Source organism: Eubalaena glacialis, chromosome 10, assembly GCF_028564815.1.
Source record: "Eubalaena glacialis isolate mEubGla1 chromosome 10, mEubGla1.1.hap2.+ XY, whole genome shotgun sequence".
Lineage (NCBI taxonomy): Eukaryota > Metazoa > Chordata > Mammalia > Artiodactyla > Balaenidae > Eubalaena > Eubalaena glacialis.
The window spans coordinates 105,145,691-105,169,662 of NC_083725.1; the positions used below are offsets into that span (position 1 = coordinate 105,145,691).

At 39.2% G+C, this 23,972-nt stretch overlaps 1 protein-coding gene across 2 annotated transcripts in view; it reads left to right on the top strand.

The window, feature by feature from the left end:
* TTC17 (tetratricopeptide repeat domain 17) overlaps positions 1-23,972 on the top strand; it is a 157,286-nt gene that overhangs the window by 99,152 nt on the left and 34,162 nt on the right. For both annotated transcript variants that reach the window (XM_061203268.1, XM_061203269.1), the window contains exons 18-22: positions 9,623-9,882; positions 10,365-10,518; positions 15,258-15,378; positions 17,261-17,420; positions 18,345-18,428. In XM_061203268.1, the coding sequence (XP_061059251.1) occupies positions 9,623-9,882; positions 10,365-10,518; positions 15,258-15,378; positions 17,261-17,420; positions 18,345-18,428 (779 nt within the window). The remainder of the gene's footprint in view (positions 1-9,622; positions 9,883-10,364; positions 10,519-15,257; positions 15,379-17,260; positions 17,421-18,344; positions 18,429-23,972) is intronic.

Here is a 23,972-nt window from a genome sequence, read left to right on the forward strand (position 1 = left end):
ATGTCCACTCTCGCCACTATTATTCAGCATACTTTTGGAAGTCCTAGCCACGGCAATCAAAGAAGAAAAAGAAATAAAAGGAATATAAATTGTCACTGATTGCAGATGACATAATACTATACATAGAGAATCTGAAAGATGCCACCAGAAAACTACTAGAGCTAATCAATGAATTTGGTAAGGTTGCAGGATACAAAATTAATGTACAGAAATCTCTTGCATTCCTATACACTAATGATGAAAAATCTGAAAGATAAATTAAGGAAACAATCCCATTTACCATTGCAACAGAAAGTATAAAATACCTAGGAGTAAACCTACCTAGGGAGACAAAAGACCTGTATGCAAAAAACTATAAGACACTGATGAAAGAAATTAAAGATGATACCAACAGATGGAGAGATATACCATGTTCTTGGATTGGAAGAATCAATATTGTGAAATGACTATACTACCCAAAGCAATCTACAGATTCAATGCAATCCCTATCAAATTACCAGTGGCATTTTTTACAGAACTAGAACAAAAAATCTTAAAATTTGTATGGAGACACAAAAGACCCCAAATAGCCAAAGCAGGCTTGAGGGAAAACACTGGAGCTGGAGGAATCAGACTCCCTGACTTCAGACTATATACTACAAAGCTACAGTAATCAAGACAATATGGTACTGGCACAAAAACAGAAATGTAGATCAATGGAACAGGATAGAAAGCCCAGAGATAAGCCCACGCACCTGTGGTCAACTAATCTATGACAAAGGAGGCAAGGATATACAGTGGAAAAAAGACAGTCTCAATAAGTGGTGCTGGGAAAACTGGACAGCTACATGTAAAAGAATGAAGTTAGAACACTCCCTAACACCATACACAAAAATAAACTCAAAATGGATTAGAGACCTAAATGTAAGACTGGACACTATATAACTCTTAGAGGAAAACATAGGAAGAATACTCTTAGACATAAATCACAGCAAGATCTTTTTTGATCCACCTCCTAGAGTACTGGAAATAAAAACAAAAATAAACAAATGGGACCTAATGATACTTAAAAGCTTTTGCAAAGCAAAGGAAACTACAAACAAGACGAAAAGACAGCCCTCAGAATGGGAGAAAATATTTGCAAATGAAGCAACGGACAAAGGATTAATCTCCAAAATATATAAACAGCTCATGCAGCTCAATATTAAAAAAACAAACAACCCAATCCAAAAATGGGCAGAAGACCTAAATAGACATTTCTCCAAAGAAGACATACAGATGGCCAAGAAGCACATGAAAAGCTGCTCAGCATCACTAATTATTAGAGAAATGCAAATCAAAACTACAATGAGGTGTCACCTCACACCAGTTAGAATGGGCATCAGAAAATCTACAAACAGCAAATGCTGGAGAGGGTGTGGAGAAAAGGGAACCCACTTGCACTGTTGGTGGGAATGTAAATTGATACAGCCACTATGGAGAACAGTATGGAGATTCCTTAAAAAACTAAAAATAGGGCTTCCCTGGTGGCACAGTGGTTGAGAATCTGCCTGCCAATGCAGGGGACACGGGTTCGAGCCCTGGTCTGGGAAGATCCTACATGCCACGGAGCGACTAGGCCCGTGAGCCACAATTGCTGAGCCTGCGTGTCTGGAGCCTGTGCTCTGCAACAAGAGAGGCCGCGATAGAGGCCCGCGCACCGTGATGAAGAGTGGCCCCCACTTGCCGCAATTAGAGGAAGCCCTCACACAGAAATGAAGACCCAACACAGCCATAAATAAATAAATAAATAAATAAATAAAATTTAAAAACAAAACAAAACAAAACAAAAACTAAAAACTAAAAATAGAATTACCCTATGACCCAGCAATCCCACTACTGGGCATATACCCAGAGAAAACCATAATTCAAAAAGACACATGCACCCCATTGTTCATTGCAGCACTATTTTCAATAGCCAGGTCATGGAAGCAACCTGAATACCCATCGACAGACGAATGGATAAAGAAGTTGTGGTACATATATACAATGGAATATTACTCAGCCATAAAAAGGAACAAAATTGGGTCATTTGTAGAGACATGGATGGATCTAGAGACTGTCATACAGAGTGAAGTAAGTCAGAAAGAGAAAAACAAATATCGTATCTAACGCATATATGTGGAACCTAGAAAAATGGTACAGATGAACCAGTTTGCAGGGCAGAAATAGAGACACAGATGTAGAGAACGAATGTATGGACACTAAGGGGGGAAGGTGGCAGGGGGGTGGCGGAGGTGGTGTGATGAATTGGGAGATTGAGATTGACATAAATACACTAATATGTGTAAAATGGATAACTAATAAGAACCTGCTGGGGCTTCCCTGGTGGCTCAGTGGTTGAGAATCTGCCTGCTAATGCAGGGGACACGGGTTCGAGCCCTGGTCTGGGAAGATCCCACATGCCGCGGAGCAACTAGGCCCGTGAGCCACAACTACTGAGCCTGCGCGTCTGGAGCCTGTGCTCCGCAACAAGAGAGGCCACGACAGTGAGAGGCCCGTGCACCGCGATGAAGAGTGGCCCCCGCTTGCCGCAACTAGAGAAAGCCCTCACACAGAAACAAAGGCCCAACACAGCCAAAAATAATAAATAAATAAATAAATAAATTTAAAAAAAAAAAGAACCTGCTGTATAAAAAAATAAATAAAATTAAATTTAAAAAAAAGAAATAGGGGTTTGATAGAATAGAACTTTATTTTTTAATTTGTAAGGTCGTTTTTAAAGAAGACTAGCATCTGCTATGACCATTATTTTATAAAACAACATTTTAATGTCAAAAAAGTACAAAGGCAATCTTAGAATAAAGGTCAGTCTTTCTCAAAAATGGACATTTGGCAACTTTACACCAACAAATGTGTATCTGGATGGACATAAGTTGTGTGTGTGTATTATAACTTTAGATACATGTTCTTTTTTTGTTTCTCACTTTGCTAAGGATTGGTGAAAATCGTGTCGCTGATTAACATTTTTAAAACCGCTGCTTTAATACCTCATCATCTACTCCAGAATTCCTGCCCCAGAAACCTGATCTGTGGAGCGTAGGTTTTGTAGTCAGAGATATTGTTATCAGGTCCTGGCTCTGCCACCTACTTAGTTGTTAAATCTTGGGCAAGCTGAGCCTTCCTTACCTCAAAAAAAAAAGCCTCAGAGTGCTCTTGAATATTTAAATGAAATAACTTAGGGAAACATTTGTACCAGTACAGAGATGGACTAGTACACAGATGGAACTCAGGAAATGTTCATTTCTATCAATACAAACACAGGCGTGACTCTGCTGCTTCCCGACTTAGAGGCTGCTTGTGAGCTAAAGTCCTCAGAAATACATACACACAGTATCTGCTCAATGAACGTCAGTAAAGGGGGCCCTGACATTTTTGCACAAGAGTTATTACAGGAACAATTCCCTGTTTGCTTTTCTAGGTTATTTTCTCCAAATTCTCAGTCTTCTCTTAACTATCCTAACCCAGATAAAAGAAGGAAGAGCACCAATGGTGCAAATGAAAACTCATGATTGTTGTTTTCTTCTCAGAAGTGAATCATTTCCCTGCCTACCTTAGTCTGAGTAATTTAATCTAAGCCTTTTGTGCTTTCTGATTACTGGCTTGAAATTTTATGCCATTGTTTATGCATTAAGTCTTCAGTCCACAGGTTTATACTCTGACTTCAAAAAAGAGATCACTGCCTTTTTTTTTAATTGAAGTATAGTTGCTGCACAATGTTATATGTTACAGATGTACGATATAGTGATTCTTAAAGGTTATCCTCCATTTATAGTTGTTATAAAATATTGGCCATTCTCCGTGTTGTACAATATATCCTTGTAGCTTATTTTATACCTAATAGTTTGTACCTCTTAATCCCCTACTCCTATATTGCCCCTCCCTCCTTCCCTCTCCCCACTGGTAACCACTAGTTTGTTCTCTATATCTGTGAGTCTGCTTCTTTTTTGTCATATTCACTAGTTTGTTATATTTTTTAGATTCCACATATAACTGATATCATACAATATTTGCCTTTTCTGTCTGACTTATTTCACTTAGCATAATGCCCTCCAAGTCTATCCATGTTGCTGCAGAGAAGGCACTAGAACTCCAGGCAGAATTGCCCAAGGTCCTATGGTGGTGGAGTCCTAATTTGAAACCAACTTTGTCTAATTCCATAGTATACTTTCTATTTTGTGAGACAAAGGAACATATCCTTAAAGGTAGAATGTGCCTGCTTGCCTTCAGAAACCACAGTCTAATAGTAAATAGATATTAATCATGTAAGAAGACTTTCTGGAGGAGATGTTTTGAGTCCAAACTTTGAAGGAAGGATTTTGTCTTGCTGGTCATTTCTTTGAATGTGTGACCTTTACCTCTGTTTATTCTCGATCTATTTCATTTTGAATGTAGCACTTATCCTTTCAGACTCTGCTCCCTAAAACTCTTCTTGAAACCTCTCTTCCAAGATTATTAATACTGCTTCTTATCAAACACAGTCACCTTTTTAAATCACCCTCTGATGGTCCCCTCCCTCTCAGTAGTGCTCCCAGCGTTGCCTGGCTTGTGCTTCTGCTCCGGCCATGGGCAGCTCAGTCTCGCCCTGGGTAGCCCATTCCAATTCTGACCATTCATAAGCCTTTCCTAATGTTGAGCTAAAGTATGACTTCTCGTTTGTAGTCCTGCCCTCTGAGGCTAACAAAGTCTTGCCTCTCACTAATGTCACATTTCCTTAGATATTTGAAGATGAGTATTGTTCCTGTCTACCCACCCCCCATGTTTTTGCTTCTTTTAGCTAAATGTCCTCATTTTCTTCAATAACTTCTCTTTATTATAGTTTTTAGTCCCTTCAGCATCCTTGAAGTACTCACTCTGGAATCTTTTTTAATCTTTCTAGCAAAATATTTTTCAAGTGTGATTGTGTGTGTGCGCGCGCGCGCAGTATATCAGCTACTCTTCCTACTATGGGATCACCCTTGATTTCTTCAGACCTTCTTCATTTAACATGGTTTTGAGTACTTTCATCAAGTCACTTTTCTATGAATATGGTCCACTTTGAAAATCTCTTAAACTGTGGTGCCCAGACCATGAATTTCCAGGTGTGTCTGGAATGTTGCAAAGTTATAGTGGACTTCTTTTTTTCTTCCTTTTTTTTCTTTCTTTATTCTCTCTGTTTTTTGTTTGTTTTTTTCTTTTTCTGATCAGAACTACATAAGCTTCTCTCCGTCTCTCAGCACTTCTCCTTGTCCCTGTGATTCTTGCCAGATTACCTCACAGACTCAGCTGTGAGTTTTCCCAGTACCCTGAGATAGGATTCATCAAAGTGAAAAAACGTGAACTCATACAAGCCTCACTGTGGGTGCTCAGTCTCTTCACTTCACAATATTTATTCTCCTTTTTCCAGTTTGAAAATGGTACATGTTGAAGAAGATAAAGAAAAAATAAAGATATGGGTCTCAGTCTCTCTGTTTCCAGTTTTCATCATAGCATCTGCCCCGCAAGCAGCAGTCTAATATTTACTTTTTCTTCCTACTTCAAGTATAACTTAAAACCTTCTGAGATCCCTCTGTAGTCCGGACCTCTCTCCAGACCTGAATTCTGTATTTCCAGCTGCCTATTGGACAATGTCTGGAGATATGTTCCTCCATCCATTCTAGCCTAGACCATAGCTCCATGGGTTGTTATATCCTGAGCCCTCAGCATATTCTTAAGCACATAACAACAGGTGTTTAAATGAATTAATGAATAAGCGTCTGAAATCCCAACACTATCCTATTGTCCTCTGCCAGTTCCATCATCTTTGTAAATAGCATTATGTTTTCATATCCACAGATTCTAAAATTTCACATAGTAAAAAAATCTTGACATCATCTTCGGACTTATTCTGTTTGCCATTATATCCATATAATTACCAAATTCTATTAATTTTTCTTCATTGAAATTTCTTCATACCTATTTCCCTCCCTTTCTAAAATCTCCCCTTTACCCCCAGCCTGTCACCTTCTCTTTATATAACTCTTATAGAGATTGTTGAAGCACCTTTCTAATTGTCCTCTGTTCTGTCTTCCTTCTGTCCTCCACCCCCTAACTCCTAAATCACCAGCTGATTTACTAATCTAACCTTTATAAATATTGTGGCTCTCATCTTGTTATTCTTTGCTTAACAAACTAGAGGCTCCCTTTACAATGAATCTTCTTCCTGACTTTCCCAGACACTCTCAGTGTCACCCACCTTCCCTAAATATCTTATTTACTGATATACTCTGTATACGTTTTTTGTTCTAGTTAATTTAAAATTAGTAGTGCCTTCACATATACCTTCCTTATGCCTGTATCTGTATGTGTGTATATGGGTATGTGAGTATATACATACCTGCTTTTTTAGTTTCATCACTCGGGGAGTGCCCTCCCTGAACCTCTATTCTGTCTGAATCCTGCCTCAGGTAGTCTACTCTCCTGTAAGAAGCATTTTGTGACTACATTCAATTATGTTTTTCCTTTAGAAAAAAAATTTTAATGTAATTGTTCTCTCATTGTTTAATGTATTGATATATAGTTTTGTGTCTCCAGCTTGATTATCTTTAATTCCTTGGGACCAGATTCCTTTTGCTCCCACCTGTATAGCATATAGCATGGAGATGGGCATGTAATAAGGTCTAAATAAAGATTGGTTTATGTTTTCTCACTCACAGCACATTTTTTATCTCCCCATTCCTCACCTTTATTTGGTGGTGTTCTCTAAGAATTGCTATCACCCCGACCCCGGCAGCCTTGGAAAAGGCCGAATGGCTGCCAGCAGCAGACCTCAGCAAGTTCCATAGTCTCTCAATTGAATACTGATTTTCATCAATGAAAGGCCCTTTCTCTAAGAACTTTTTGATAATGATATCTATTACCATATGGTAAGGGCACAGGGAAGTATCAACCTTTGGGATCTGGGCTTGCAGAACTCTTTGCAACTAAAAAACATGAATGCTTTCTAGATAGTAGTAGTTACTGAATGGAAATAAGGCTTCCACACACAGCATCTGTATGCAGCTCTAACTACACACTGGGGGATTAGTTACCTGCTGTCTACCTTTGACCAAAAGCAACTTTTCTTTAAACCTGTATTCTTGGCTATGGCCAAATCTATCAAAAATCCTCTTCTGTCTCAGGACCAGGTGCAAGGAACCCCATGGCCATAGGAGAAAGAAGGAGAAGAAGCTAAAATAACATGAGGAGTACTTAGAGACAGCTCTGTTGCTACAAGTCAGTTGCCAGGCAATTCTAATTAAGTTCCTGTTTGGGATCCCTATAGCAATCCTTTTCAGCTGCTTTCCTGGATTAGCTACTGAGAAGTTTGTAAATCACGTAGTGTGCCAGACACTATGCTGAAAACATGGTGCCTGCCTTTCTGTTGGCTTACCTTTCATCTGGGTTGACAGTACTTTAACAGATGACACTTTTTAGAGTTTAAAAGGTCTTGAATTTCCAGCAGGACAGGGCAAAAGGAGGAACAGCAGATCCTCAAGGATCTCACAAAGCAAAGTATTCCTGAGTTCCCATTAATTGATTCTACAGCTATTTGTGCCTGCTGTGTGCCAGGTGCAATGGTGGACATTTGGAATATAGTAGCCAACAAGATAGAAACTAAAAATAAAAACTCTTTGTCCACCCTACATTTATACTACTGGCCACATAATTTTGGCAAGTAACCAACCATTTTTATCTAAATACCCTAAAGAAAAAGACTTTACAAACCCCTGTTTTACTTTATGCTTGTTTCAGAACATTAATGACAATATTAAGCAATAGAATCTAGCAGATTGGTTCAGAAAACCTAAAAGAAACTTACTTGAAAGGGCAGCAGTACATTTTGTAGTCACCTATTAACGAACGGAAGAGCCCTATAGCTTTTTCAAGAATGACAAGAGATTTCTTGCAGTACTCTCAGCCTGGCAACGACCTTCCCACATTCTGGAATAGAAAGTGGGATAGGAGATAGAGATGCCACCAGAGAGCTAAGGGTGACACTGCAGACCTTCTGTGAGAGGGGCTCAAAGCTTTAAGTTGTTTTTAGCCATCCTAATCAGCCATCTTTCTTACCCCAAGCCTCCTCAGAGACTAAAACTATGCATTTCATGGGTTACTCACTATGGCTATAGGTCTGGTGATATGGTTATGAGATTCCTGACGTTGACCTTATTAATGCCATGTTCTAAATCACTGAACGAGCCAGAATTACCAATTGAAGATTATTGGGATAATGTAGACTGGCATTTTGTGAACAATCAACCCCAAGCTCTCAGGTTGTCCAGTGAGTACATATTACAAGAGGAGGCATTCCATTTTGTTGTTTGTTTTTGTACCCTGTACACTTCCAAAAAGGATTGAAGATAACTTTCACAGAACACACAATATAAGATTCAGCCATTAATTCAAAATAGGAAAAGTTAAATAGTAAAGAATCTTTTTAAGAAAGGAAGGCATTCTATTAAGAAACTTAGACTAATTTTGCCTTAGGCTTTCTAGGTAAGCATAGAGAGGAACTTGTAAGGTTGTGTAACCTGCAGTGTATAATAATGGAAACATATTGAATTCTCAGGAGAGAGAATTTTTACTAGGCCATTGCACTGAGAAACATCCATGAGAGTCTTTATATAAGAAACATGAGCAACGTAATAAATATCCTGATAACCATTTTAGAAAAAAATTACACTAGTATATTGCTATTTCTTATATTAGCCATTAGTAAAAATGGGAGCCTTCATGTGGAATTAGGATAATTTTCCACTAAACAAATCATTGTTCAGTTAAGGCAGACTGTACGGTCTGAACAGCTATGATATTTCATATGCTATTTGAATAAAGCTTGAAGAATCCTATATATATATTAAATAAATAATATTTCATAATAAACTTCATCTTTGCCATCTCTGTCTCACGTCTAGAGCAAGTTGGGTTTTTTTCCCCAAAAAATACACATATAAAATAGCCATCTTCAGGACTTCCCTGGTGGCGCACTGGTTAAGAATCTGCCTGCCAACGCAGGGGACACGGGTGCGAGCCCTGGTCCGGGAAGATCCCACATGCTGCGGAGCAACTAAGCCCATGCGCCACAACTACTGAGCCTGCGCTCTAGAGCCCACGAGCCACAACTACTGAGCCTGCTCACCACAACTACTGAAGCCTGCACGCCTAGAGCCTGTGCTCCGCAACAAGTGAAGCCACCTCAACGAGAAGCCCGTGCACCACAACGAAGAGTAGCCCTCGCTCGCTGCAACTAGAGAAAGCCCACACACAGCAACGAAGACCCAACACAGCCCAAATAAATAAATAAATAAATAAATTTATTTTTAAAAAAATAAAATGGCCATCTTCATGCTCACTAGTGACATAATCTATGACATCCTGCCATCTAGCTGCTGCCATTGTGCTCAGCCAGGTTTTTTACAAAAACTAGATGACAAGGATGATATTATGTTATGAATTTTGAAGATGTTGAATGGTATTTTTATGAAGATGGACTATAGAAGTGCCTCTAAACAGAGCCAAAACTTTTCTCAGAAAGCAAGGTTGGAGTCCCTCAAGTACTTGAATGATTGTAATTTTTAATAACATGCTGGAACTTGAATTGCAGGTACAGTGGTTGAGGAAAGCAATGGTTCTGATGAGATGGAGAATTCAGATGAAACAAAAATGTCAGAAGAGATATTAGCTTTGGTGGATGAATTTCAACAGGCATGGCCTCTGGAAGGCTTTGGGGGAGCACTAGAGGTGAAAGGACGGCGTCTGGACTTACAGGGGATACGAGTACTGAAGAAAGGTCCCCAGGATGGAGTGGCCAGAAGCTCTTGCTATGGAGACTGCAGAAGTGAAGATGATGAAGCAACAGAGTGGGTAAGTGTTTGCTAACTCAATTCTTATCAAATTGTAGCCCAGGTCTTTGTGGGGAGTGGGAGGTGCTCCTAGTTTGCAAAGTGTAAGGGTTCTATTGGGTGTGTGGCTCTACTTTACTCCACGCTCCAGTCAGCCTTCACATGGGAATTGTACTGCCAGAAGCATTTCATGTTACTTAGGTATTGCTGGCTCTTCCAGGAGGCAAAGGAAGTGGGATGGGTGTGAAACCACACTCAAAGCCTGCAGACTTGGGAACAGCCCAGTTCAGACATCTTACTTTTCAGTTTCCTCTATACCCTTCAAGGCTAGGTTATTTTGTTTATTTCACTAAACATTTTTCATCTAGACCTTTAAGAATTAAACTGAAGGAAAGAACTTAACCCTAGCACAAGTCTGATTATTCTTAAAGCCACCAATACCCACAGCCATGGACAGAAGTGATAATTGGTCTCATTTGTCCCTAACATGTTTTCGTTTCCCAGATCACATTCCAAGTCAAACGTGTAAAGAAACCCAAAGGAGATCATAAGAAAACTCCTGGGAAAAAGGTAGAATCGAATCAGGCAGAAAATGTACATCGTAACCAAGCAAACCTGGAGATCACCGGCCCAAAGGTGGCATCTCCTGGGCCACAAGGTAAATTTGAATATTTAATATGCCAGTTTCTTCTTTCAGATTTCACTGTCTCAGTTCTCACAAAGGGTGTGTTTGCAACTTGAAGTAGATCAGATGAGAACGTAATTGAACCGAGTGAACAAGAAATCAGTCATCGATATAAAAAGTTTTGTTTGACATATACTTGATTTTTTTTTAACCATTGGCCATTTGACTTACAATCTTATCATCTTGAACTTAAATATCCTATTAATTCTTAACAGTCTAGTTTAATATGTAAAACTGTGAGTTTGAGACAGACTCCCTGGCTTCACACACCAGTTTTGCCATTTAGTTCTCTGTGCCTCATTTTCCTTATCTATAAAATGGCGATAATTGCATCTGTCTTATAGGGTGGTCGTGAGTATTATATGAGTTTATACATGTAAAGTGCTTTAAATGAACTGGGCACATAGGACTCAATAAGTATTAACTATTTAGTAACATTTTTGTATGTCAGATGTCTCTTTAAGTATTGGATAAATGCTCCCCAGGAAAAAAAAATGCATTTACATCAAAATTTGGCATGTACTTTCAGGGTTCATAGTTGTCCTGAAGTCTATCTTTGGACTCCAGGTTCAGGGCCATTGCCATGAGTCCAGTTGACTTTCTTTTCCAACAATGAAATAGTGGTGATAGAATTTCTTTTTTAAAAAAAATCTTTTTTTTTTTTTTAAATTAATTAATTAATTTATTTATGGCTGTGTTGGGTCTTCGTTTCTGTGCGAGGGCTTTCTTTAGTTGTGGCAAGCGGGGGCCACTCTTCATCGCAGTGCGCGGGCCTCTCACTATCGCGGCCTCTCTTGTTGCGGAGCACAGGCTCCAGACGCGCAGGCTCAGTAGTTGTGGCTCACGGGCCCAGTTGCTCTGCGGCATGTGGGATCTTCCCAGACCAGGGCTCGAACCCGTGTCCCCTGCATTGGCAGGCAGACTCTCAACCACTGCGCCACCAGGGAAGCCCCAAAAGTCTCCTTTTTAAAAGGATATTTTCACTGTCTTAGACTTCAAAAATTCAAGGTAAGTTCATGAAAATGTGTCTTATTTAAGTTGTATTTACCAAAGCTGAAAGCAAAGGACACGTAATAAAATGTAAAGAATGAGGTCAACTTGGCTAAATCCCAGAATGATCTGTGATTTGAGAAAAATACTAAGGACACCAAAAAGGATACTTTGTCATGACTAGAGTTGAAAGTATGAAGTAGCTTTACTGTTTAAGAAAGATAGCATGTGCTAACATGTTATGGAAAGAAAGCAACACTTCCTCTAGTAGGTCCGTCTGCAGTAGCAAGGAAAAAGATATTCAAACTATAAAACATGATTATAGCAATGAAACTTCCAATGGATTAAGTAGTAAATGTAATAAAAACATAAAAGAGGAAAATTCAAATGGATATTTATATACTTTTAAGGTGAAAAAGGACTTTCTAAAGCAGAGAAAAAAAGAAAAAAAAATAATTCTGGCATCAGAAAACACTACAAAATAGAAAGACAAAGGATTGAAACAAAGTATTTTTGCAGAATGTTTATATATATTTACAGAATATGTGATAAGCAAAGTATATCAACATCATTTAAAGAACACCTACAAATTGATAGAAAAAATACAGCATTTCAATAAAATATGTACAAAGTACATAGGCAATTCACCAAATACACATACACACTCACACATATACACACACACACACACACATACACACACAGCCACTAAACGTGATAAAATATTCAGCCTCAGTAGCAATCAAGGAAGTGCAAACATAAAATGTGATATGCCATTTCTGCTTGTCCAATTATCTTTGTGTAATACACAGTGAGAGTTAATAAAATGAATTTGGGGATAGTTTGACTAGATGTATCAGAAAATTTTAAAATATGCCAACAGTTCTACTTCTAGTAATTTACCCTAAATAAATTATCTTACAAGTGTGAAAGACAGAAGTACAGAGATTGATCATCGTGCTGCTTATCATAATAAAAATTTGAAAAATACCTAAATGATGATAGTTGCCTAAATAAATTACAGCATGTTCTTGCCATGTACTGTGCAGCCAAGATGTTTATAATTTAGTAAGTGAACAAACGCAGTTTATAGAATAGCATATATAGAGAATACTTCAATTTTTGTAAAATAGTAAATATACTATATTTTGACTATATTTTTTTTCACATTTCAGTATCTCTGAAATTGAGATCATCTTACAATTGATAGTATCTTAAATAATAATTGGCAACATTTTTCTTTCTTAAATCATGTAAAATAATGTGCACCTTACAGTTTATGACATCTTAGATTTGATGAAATATGCTAAAATAAACAAGCACATAGAAACAAGTGTAGGAGAGAATACACTAAAATGTCATAAATGATCATCTCTGGGCGCTGATAGGGCTGCAGGTGATTTTCTGTTTTCTTCTACATTCTTTTCCATTTTTAAAATATTTTATAATAAGCCTATATTACTTTAACAAACAAAAACTAAAAATTTCTTGTAAAAGTGAAAATTAAAGCTCAGGGTGGTTGAGATGATAGGAGAGCACTCAGAAAATTTTAAATGGATTCAGGGAGGTGGGCCTGGGTAGGGCACTGAATATACTTGCAAATGAGATCATGGAACTAAAGTGTCACTGTCACTAAAGTGGAAAATTCTAAAGCAAGAGAAGACTGGAGAGGTTCAGTATCCCAATTTTCAGTATCCCAAATAAGTATGGATTCTGTCCGCTACCAAGTGATAAAGAGTTTGTGATAAATTCTGACAAAGTTCTAAAGCAAATTATTAAACCAGTACTTTGTGAGCCCATGGGGGAAGAGTAGGGATCATTAAGGACCATTGTAGATTTTCTAAGAATTAATAAAATTAATAATACATAACTAATTTCATTTCCTACTTTGGTAAGGGCTAGTAGACTGGAAGGCCAGGAAAGTGTCATAGACATAATGTAACTAGATTAAAGCAAAGCATTTAACAGAGTGTCTTATGATATCCTTGTGAACAAGGTGGAGAATGGTGCGCTCAAAGGCTCCCTAGTGCCTGCAGCATAAAGACCAAACTTTCTAGTGTGGTACACAAGACTGTTTACAACCCAGCCTTTCTCTCCTCTTCAGTACCATTCTCTGAACCAACCCTGCTCTTGTTTTACCTCGTCTTTGCACATGCTGTTCCCTCTGCCTGGAATGCCCTTCTGCCACCTCAGCGGTGCTAAAATGTCACTCATCTTTACACTTCAAACTCCAATGCCATCTCTTCCTTGGTACCTTCAGGCAGCATTAGTTGCTGTCTCCTCTATGCAGCTGTTCTCTACCTTCACTCTAGCACTTAACCCTATTGTGTTCTAATATTTGTTTGTTTACCTTCCTCAGTAGACTGTGAGCTCAAGGGCAGGCCCTTTTATTATTCCTCTCTGTATCCCTAGTGTCTTAACACAGTTCACAGTCTCTTATAACAGATGCTCAATAAACATTTTTCAAGTGAATTTCTTAAACATAAAAGAAAAATAAGCTTTATTGTGAAACCTGTGGTTCAATTCTTTAACTTATTAACTTAAACAGGGTTCATTTGAAACTCTTCCAAACTGTTTTTTTTCTATTCTATTAAAATCTAAATCTAAAGCCCTGCCTGTGCCTTAAACAGTTTTCTATCATTGGTAAATTCCTACAGTATAAAAAGAGCTGTACAGAACCAAAGTTCTCCTTCCTGTCCATTCCAGTCGAATTTCTTCAGAAGAATCCTTCCCAGATAGGACTTAATTCTGCTCTTTTCTTGGGGACTTGATTTAAGTAAAGGGCCTACACCCAAAAGGTAGTACCTTTGAAGGGTACCATAAACAGAGCTTTAAAAGCCCAGTAAAGCTTTAAATAGCATGATTGGGAATGTGCATGTTAGAGTCAAACAGACCTGGATCTGAATCCCATTTCTGCCACCTAGTAGCCAGGTGACCCTGGGCAAGTCACTTGATTTCTCTGAGCCTCTGTTTCCTCATCTGAGAAATGAGGATTAAAATCTGCCTCATGAAGTTACAGATATAAAGCCCTTAGCACAGGACCTGAACACATGGTAAGTGCTCTGGAAATAAATGATAACCTTTCTTTATCATCATTATTCTCTATCCTACTGCTTTTCTTTACAGCAGGGGTTCTCTACCAGGAGTGACTTTGCCCTCCCAGGGAACATTTGACAGTATCTGGAGACATTTTTGGTTGTCATATATCAGGGAGGGTGCTGCTGACATCTATTGGGTAGAGGCCAGGGATGCTGCCAGACATCCTCCAGTGGACAGGACAGCTCTTACAATGTCAATAGTACCAGCTTAAGAAACCCTGCTTTAGAGATACATGTTTCTCCTGACTTAGAGTTGTCTTTATAAAATCAAAATGTATTGATTTTGAATAGAAAGCAATAGAAAGGGAAAAATTAAGTTTGGTAAAATGTTAACATTGAAGAGTATTTTGACCCTTATCTCAGTCTTAAATCCAGTGCAGGGCACATTTATTTTTACTTCATCATCTGTCTTTGAAAACAAGGCTTTACTCAAAGATGATTGTTATTCCCATAGCTGTGAATGACAAGATTTTAGTTAGTTCTCTAGGTGGTAGAAATTCTAGACTAGAAGAATGATTGGCACCTCCAATACACCAATCTGGATGAAGTAATCACCAGGGCCTAAGACACTATACCTTCTGTTCCTTTGCAATCGTGTCAGTTGATGACATACTTTCCTTCCAGGAAAAAAGCGTGACTACCAGAGTCTGGGATGGCCCAGCCCGGACGAGTGCCTCAAACTCCGCTGGGTAGAGCTGACGGCCATCGTGAGTACCTGGCTTGCAGTTTCTTCAAAAAACATTGAGTAAGTATCTTAAACCTTTCCCTCCTTCAGGGCATTTGTGACCAGTGATCCCACTGGGCCCCAGCTGACCTCATGGCTGCCCTTCTTTGTCAACAGCTACTAGAAGAGTCATCCTCTCTAGGGTTGGTGGTTCAGAGGATACCACAGTTGGATTCAGCCCACTGTACTGAAACAGTCGATGTGCCCCCTTCTCAATGCCTTCACCCATACTTTCTAAGCTATCTAGAAGTCACAGCTAACTTACTTAGTTTGAATTAAAGACTGGATCTCTCTCAATCAAAGCACAAAACCTCCCTGACATCGTGTGCTTACAAAGGGAGCCAGAGCAAATCCAGATTTACAAGCACCTACCGGGACACAAGAGAGCAAGGTTGCCTCTCTTATAGCTGCTTTTTCCTCCCTGGATGCTCAGTCTCTTTTGTTGGCCCCTTTTCTACCTTTTAATCATTGGAGTTCCCCAAGATTTACCACTTAGCCTTCTTATTTTAGAATCACGCCTAGTCAGACTGCTCTACTCCCACAGCTTTTGAGTATTTTTCAAAACCACCTGCTTTTCTTCATCCCCGTTGCGGCCTCCTTAAACCAGAGCACCGTCATCTCCACTTAGATTCACTCAGTAGCCTCCTAGCTGGTCCTCTTGGTTTATTCATTCTTGGATCTCTTCAGTCCATTCTGTCCACAGTACTCAGCATTATTCCTCAAATATAAGTCAAATAATTCTTAAAATACTCTAATAACTTACAAATATCGCTATTTACAGTGGCCCACAGAGCCCTTCATGATTTGCTCCCTGTGTGTCTTTCCATCTTCAGCTCTGCCCTCCCCCCTCCCTCCCTTCACATGTGGTATCTCCTTTGCCTGTGCTGGTGTTCTCAGCACCTTCTCCCCTCCTGGTTAATTCATACTCCTCCTTCTGGTCTCCACTTAAATCTCTCTTCTGCAGGAAGTCCTTCATTAACCACCTCCTTCCTCCATCAGCATGGAGGAAATATATACCCTCATGTAGTAAACTGACATTGCACTGTGTTTTTATCTTTTACAATTCATCACATCTGTAATAACTGACTATCACAAGACTATGAGCATCATAACTGTGGGAACTGGGTATGTTTTGTTAATTATTATAACCCTGATATCTGACATGTAATAGGCTCTGAATAAATGAACGTTTGCATAATATGTGTTAAACTTTTTAAGTAGCTATAACAAAATTTGGCAGTGCCAATTTGCCACATCAGTATATATGATAGGGTATAACATTTAGCCTGTCTATAGCAGGAAAATGACCTCTTTGGAACCATGAAGGGAAGTACTTACATCTTATACATAGATACAGTGAATAGCTGGATCTGTATAACATTTACTGTCTAAATTTTAGGTAACTTTTTCTGTGGGGACAAGTGTGCTTCTGTGCATAGAGGGAAAGTAAAAGATAGGAACCAGCTGAGGGTATTTATCACTATCTGTACCCTGGAAAAAGAAGTCCTAGAAGAAAACCCACCTGGTTTAAAACCTCCCCAGTGAGAAAAAGTGGCCAAGCAGCAGTAAGGAAATCAGACATCACGGTGCATAGAAAGGAGGCAGCTTGACGAGACTGAGAAAATACTGAGTTCAAGACTCAGATCCCAACACTGCTGCTTTGACCCGGGGTACGATCTCTATTCATACATTCAGCAGATGGTCATTACCAGGCACTGGAGTCCTTGTACCTGTAAAATGAGGGATCAGACTAAATAACTTCTGAAGTCTCTTCCATTGTGAGATTCTGTGGTTCCAGACAATTCTAATAATATGTTGAAGTTATGGTCAGCTGATTATTAATACTCTTTCTCCCCACCCACTCAATTTTTCCATGGCTAAGGTGGTCCTCTCCATTTTTCAGCATCACAGAACACATAGACTTTGCCACTCCAATACAGCAGCCAGCGATGGAACCTGTTTGCAATGGCAATCTCCCCACAAGCATGCACACCCTGGACCACTTGCAGGGGGTTTCCAACCGAGCCAGCCTACATTACACGGGCGAGAGCCAGTTAACAGAGGTGAGTGCTCGGCTTTATTCAGCCTCTCTGTAGTTTTTAGCCCCACAGTCATGGTGCAACTGATAGCAGAAAGCACAAGCAGCCAGGCCATATTTTTTTTGCCTATTTTCAGATGGCTGTCATCTAGGTGGCTTTAGGCCAAGCCTAATTTCTTTCAGGCCCTGTGACTGAGCTTATGCGTTTTTTTATGACCAGGAAATTTTAATTCTGATTTATTCCTCAAGGTGGGTAGCATTCTGCTTGCCATCAGACAGAGGCTCTTTGTGAGAAATATTTGGGACAGTTAATCCTCCTATTGACATTCTTAAGAAGGAAGGGAAAGAGGACAGACCCAGCATATACCTAGAAGAATAATTGGAAAACATGCCACAGTGAGGCATGTTAAATAAGTAGAGGATTTGTTAAATAAGTTTTGGTATAGATGTGAGATAGTATACAATAAGAGCCATTAAGAAAGATGTAGTAGAAATATATGAATTGACATGAAGAAATGTTTAGAATATATTATGTGAAAATATAGGTGATAGTTTACAGTGTGATCCCATAGTATACAGTCTGTGAGAGAAATAATATATGTGTACATAGAAAAATATCTGAAAGATACATAAGAGATATCAACAGTGGTTGTGTCTGGGTGACAGGATTACAAGTGCTTTTTATTTTCTTTATCTACTCTATATTCTATAATACTATAATGAATGTGTTTTACATGTCCATAATTTTTGTTAAGTGAGAGAAGGCTGAGGGGATGGTAAAATGGCCTTCAGTGTATCTTCCACAAAATGCTTTACCAACAGGACCACAGCAGGTACCCCAGAGAAGCAGTCTGCACCTGTGGTACAGTGCCCAACTCAGCATCAGCAGTGTCACCAGACCTCACCTCATTTTCATTCCTCTAATCTACCATCTTCCTCCCTATACCAGGTATTGCAAAATCTTGGCAAAGAGCAATATCCACAACAGTCACTTGAACAAATTGGCACCCGAATTGCCAAAGTTTTGGAAAAGGTAAGTCACTCTGTAAGAAAGCTCTAAACTATTGCCCACTTTCTAACTTTTCCAGATTATTTGCCACTATGTGGCTCTAACCTCTTCTGTTAGTTACTTAATACTTGGTACCGAAGGGATGACGTGAAATGTTTCAATCACTTTTCCATTACTTTTTCCATCAATTGGTTAGTATTCTTTTTTGCTGCTTTGTTTACCTTCTGTGCTTAAACTTTACATGGTCAGTTTTCTCTTTTTTAGTCCAGCGTGGATATATTCAGGTGATGCTGCTGTGAACTATGGAATCTAGGTATGGGAAATAAGTCAGGTGTTCCTTTTTTGGTGATAAAGAATATTTGGTATTTTGGATGGTGGGTGGGAATCACATCTTGAAATATCTTTTTTCTTTGAAGTCATGAAAAATATTTGCAAAACTATATTTTCATACAGCCTACAGAAAATATAATTGAGTCTCTAAGACTGTTCATCTGCCTCTGTGTGATATTTGTATAAAGAGGAAGTTTTTAAATTTTAATTTAATTATTTTATGGTTAAGAATCTCTCCACTTTATTATTATAATGATATTGAAGAGGTAACATAAAATAGTGATTAAAAGGGTCAACTCAACTTCTAGTAGGTAGGGATAGGATTCGCATCAGTTTAAAAGAGAGGAAGTGGAAAGCACTCATCAATCACCATTCCATGGGAATTCTGAAATTCATCTGGCCATATGTCACCGGTTCCCCCAATTCCAGGGTAGGATATATTCCTTTTTAATTAATTAATTAATTAATTAATTAATTAATTGCTGCGTTGGGTCTTCGTTGCTGTAAGAGGTTTTCTCTAGTTGCGGCGAGCAGGGGCTACTCTTCGTTGCAGTGCACGGGCTTCTCATTGCGGTGACTTCTCTTGTTGCAGAGCACGGGCTCCAGGCACGCGGGCTTCAGTAGTTGTGACTCGGGGGCTCTAGAGCGCAGGCTGAGTAGTTGTGGCGCACGGGCTTAGTTGCTCTGCGGCATATGGGATCTTCCCAGACCAGAGCTCGAACCTGTGTCCCCTGCATTGGCAGGCAGATTCTTAACCACTGCGCCACCAGGGAAGCCCAGGGATATATTCCTTGAATAGGACCTGTTTTGGTTCCCTGAGGTTGGTTTCCTAATCTGTTGCTCAGCTTTCAACTCTTCTCTCTGAGCTGTCTTTCCTTTTCCTTTTCCTTAGGAGTGTCCTATATTTGTAGCTGAATAGCTTACTCAGCCTGCTGCCTGCCTCTATCCCTGGCACAACTTCTTAGAAAAACTTTGTGGACTTTCAAATTATAAGCCATCCCATCAGACAAAAGCCACACCCACAGATCTCTTCAAGAAGGCCCCTGTCTCCTTTGAACATGAGTCCAGGACAATACCTTTAAGATTCTTAGATACCTTTGGTCTAACGGAGAGTCTGTGAGGCTTAAATCTAGACTCAGATCTTTCTGAGGTGGTAGTAACAAAGTGTCTTACTGCCGTGCTTTTGATTTGATCTTAATCCTGAGGCCATAGTTTTACTGGTAGCACGTGGATTTGACTTTTTGTCAAAACCTTGTGCTGACTAGAGAAGCTGGCAATTGAGAAAGTTTCATTTTCTAACCCTGCAAGTCCCAGGTTGGAAGCATTTTCTCTAAATTCTGCTTGAAAACTGCACAGTTCCTTGTTTAGGTCTCCTCTCTCTTTTAATACCTAAAAAAATTATAGGTGATTTTTAAAAAACCATTTGTCACTTTCAGCGCTCTTCCTAGAGGTCTTCCTAGCCAGATCCACAGCTTTGTTAGGTATTTTCCTATATTCTGAGATACAGCCTCACTATTTGTTTTGCCAATAGATAATAATGCCACTTCTCCAGGCTCCAGTAGCAGTATCCCCAGTGCTCTTCCAACCTTTATTAATGGTCTCGTTGCTGCTCCTTCGGCAAGTGTCCTCAACCCGTTCCCCAGACTTATGTCACATACTTTAAGTTTCTGTTGTGGCCACACTCCATTCTTGATGCCAAATACTATTTTCAGTTATCTTTTTGCCTAATAAATCATGCCAGGATTTACTGGCTTAAAACAAAGCTATTATTTGCTCAAGATTCTACAACCTGAGCTGGACCTTCTTCTGATCCGACTTGGAATCATTCATGCAACTGTAGACATGTGGAGACCCAACTTGGGCTGGCCGCCAAAGAAGCCTGGACTGATTGGAATAGCTGGGACACAGTTGGCTATCGTCTCTCTCCAAGTAGTCTCTCTAGCAGAGAAACTGGACCTTTTTACCTGGTGGCTCGGGGCTCCAAGAGGGTGAAAGCAGAAGCTTAGAGTCCATGCACAGAGGTGGAACAGCACCACTTTCACCCCTTCTATCTGTCAAAGCAAAGTCCCAGGGCAGGGAAAATACCCTCCACCTGCTGGCAGTGCAAAGACTATGGCCGATCTTTTATCCACCGCAGTGCCTTTAAAAGGAGCAACAATAAAACTGACAGCTTCTCAATGGAAATGATGGAAACTAGAAGCCAATGTCATGACATCTTTAAAGTACTAAAGAAGAAAACTGCAAGCCTAAAATTCTATACCAGCAAAAATACTGTTCAAAAGTTAAGGTGAAATAAAGATGTGTTTAAACCAATAAAAATTCAGAGACTTTGGCGTCAATAGGCCTGCACTGAAATAAAAATTAAAGGGAGTTCTTCAGAAAAATGATCCCAGATAGAAATATGGACGTGCCAGAGGGGAAGAAGAACACTGGAAAGCAAATATAAATGAAGAGTAATTGTACAAAATGATAACTGTACTGCCCTGAGGAGCTTCACCTTTATATATAACTAAAATTCATGGTAACAGTAACATAAATGATGGGAGGGAAATAAATGGAGTTTAAAAGTTCTAAGGTTTAATTGGTATCAGCCAAGTAGTAAAAGAAATAATTTGCATTGGACTGTAATAAGTAAGAATGTATGTTTTAAGCTCTAGGCTAACTACTAAAAATGGTTTTAAAATATAATTCAGTGGAAGGAAAATGGAGTAATGTGAAACATATGATTAATCCAAAGAAAATCGAGAAAGGTAAAGTCACATAAAAATAGAACAGAAATAGTAAAATAGTAAATAAAGTATATCAGTAGTTAACTACAAAAAAGATTTATAATTTAAGCATTTTGTATAGAATGGATTTTTTTAAATCCAACTATATGCTGCTTATAAGAGAAACTCTTCAAATAGTAGGATACAGAAGGGTTGAAAGTACAAAGATGGAAAATAATATACCATGCAAACAATTAAAAAAGCAGATATAGCTACACTCTTATTAAAAAAAAAAAAAAACTTTGAAGCAAGAAACATTATGAGAGTTAGAAGGGCTAAAATGAAAAAGATTGATGATACAAATGTTCAAGATGATATGGAGCAACCAGAACTCTGATACATTGCTGGTGAGAGTATAAAATGGTACAGTCATTTTGGAAGACAGTCTGGTAGTCTATTAAAAAGTTAAGCATATATGACCCAGTAATTTTACTGCTAGGTATTTATCAAAGAGACATGAAAACTATGTCCACAAAATACTTGTTAAAAAATGTTCACAGCAGATTTATTCATAACAGCCAAAAATCTGGAAGCAGTAAGATGCCCATCAGTAGAAGAAGGGATAAACAGTGTTATATTTATACACTGGATACTATTCTGCAAGAAAGACCCTATATCCATATTGATGAATCTCAAAAATATTATGCTAATAAAAGTCATTGGACGCAAAAAAAGTGTATAGTGTATGATCCCAACTATATGGATTTCTAGAACAGGCAAAACTAACCTATGATGATAGAAATCAGAAGAGTGATTGCTTTGTAGGGGGAAGCGGTTGACTGGGAAGCAACTTGAAAGGACTTTCTGGAGTGTTGGAAGTTTTCTGTGTCTTTAAGCAATAGTCAAAACGGAATGTTATACCTAAGGTCTGAGCATTTCTCTGTATTTAAATTATACCTTGATTTTTTTTTAATGAAGTTTAGATAAAGGTTTTAGACCACAAGAAACTGAAAGATATATGCTACCAACAGACTTGCATTAAAAATCACTAAAGGGATTTTTTCAGGCAGAAGGAAAACTATTCCAGGTAGAAACTCAGAAATACAGGAAAGAGTGAAGAGCAACAGAAAGAGAAAATATTAGAGTATGTGTAAATGAGTATGACGATACAAAATAATAAGTAGTGTGTCTTCTGAGGTTACAGTTCATGACAACGGCAATACAAAAGGCAGGAAGGAATTGCACTGATCACCGTAGACGTTCTCAGGCCCATTAGACATTTCACACTCATGTAATTGGCCTCACTTAGCGTGGGCTTCACCCAGAAGGATAAGGGGCTAGGACACCACAGCAGCATCAGGCATATACCTCCAGAATGAGCACTCACTTAGGCCAGGGACCATTCTCTGCCCACCCTTCTTTCCTGCCAAGTGACTATTCACGTGCTAGGGAACAAATCAAATGATTAAATGTGGGAAGTACCCTGGCTTAGATGCTCCAAGTTCCATATGAGAACCAGTATCTTTTGTAATAGCCACATGGGCATAGAGTGCTAGAAAGGGACACGGCTAGCTACAAGAACCGTGGCACTTAGAGGCTCCAAGCTTTCTACATGGTGTTTATAGTTTTTTCCCAGTCTTACCAGTCCAGATACAGTTTACCAACCAAGGCCACTTTTACTGTAAGCTTTCTTGCCTGGTGACAGCTAACATTCCCCCTTTATTAGGTCTTCAGGGAAATAGGGCTAGAAGGTAATCCAACATCAGTTTCCATTGTAGGCTCACAGACTGACCTCCATGACCTTGAGTTATTAACTTTAGTACAGTAGTTCTCAGACTTTAGGGTACACCACAATCACCTGGAGGACTTGTTAAAACAGATTGCTAGGCTTCTATGACAGGACTTGCTGATTTAGTAGGTCTAGGGCCGGGCTTGAGAATTTACATTTCTAATAAGTTCACAGCTGATACTGAGTGATGCTGCTGATCTGAGGACCACACTTAGAAAATGGCAGTGATAACAAAGCAAAAGCACCCCTTTCCCATTTACCTTTCAGAAAAGAACAAGGATCTCCATATCCTCTCTGCTTCAACTTTTAAAATATTCAGTCATTATCCTTTATTATTTCTTGAAAAGCCCATCTGTAGTTGTTTCTTTAGGGAGTTTTTAGTTTGCATTACCATAATTATCACTAAGTGTCAGCAGATGACATTGGTCAGACTCCATTTTAGGGTTAAATCATTATGCACTATCAGAACCCTCAGAAAGCTGCCCAGGTTGCAGCTGAGGTTACTCTCCACATGTGGTAGCCTCTGCAGAGGTCTCACCTCTGGCCCCAGATGCACACCATGCTGCCACCATTGCCCCCGCAGCCAGTTTGTATGCCAGGTTGCCACGTTGTCCTGTTTGACCTTGTGGGCTAGTGCAGAAATAGTTCTCCCATTTTTGTCTCCCCAGGTCTTCAGGTGGTGGCTTGTGGGCACTACTTTGTGCTGGTTAGATCTACAGCCAACCCAACTTGGGTCAGAGC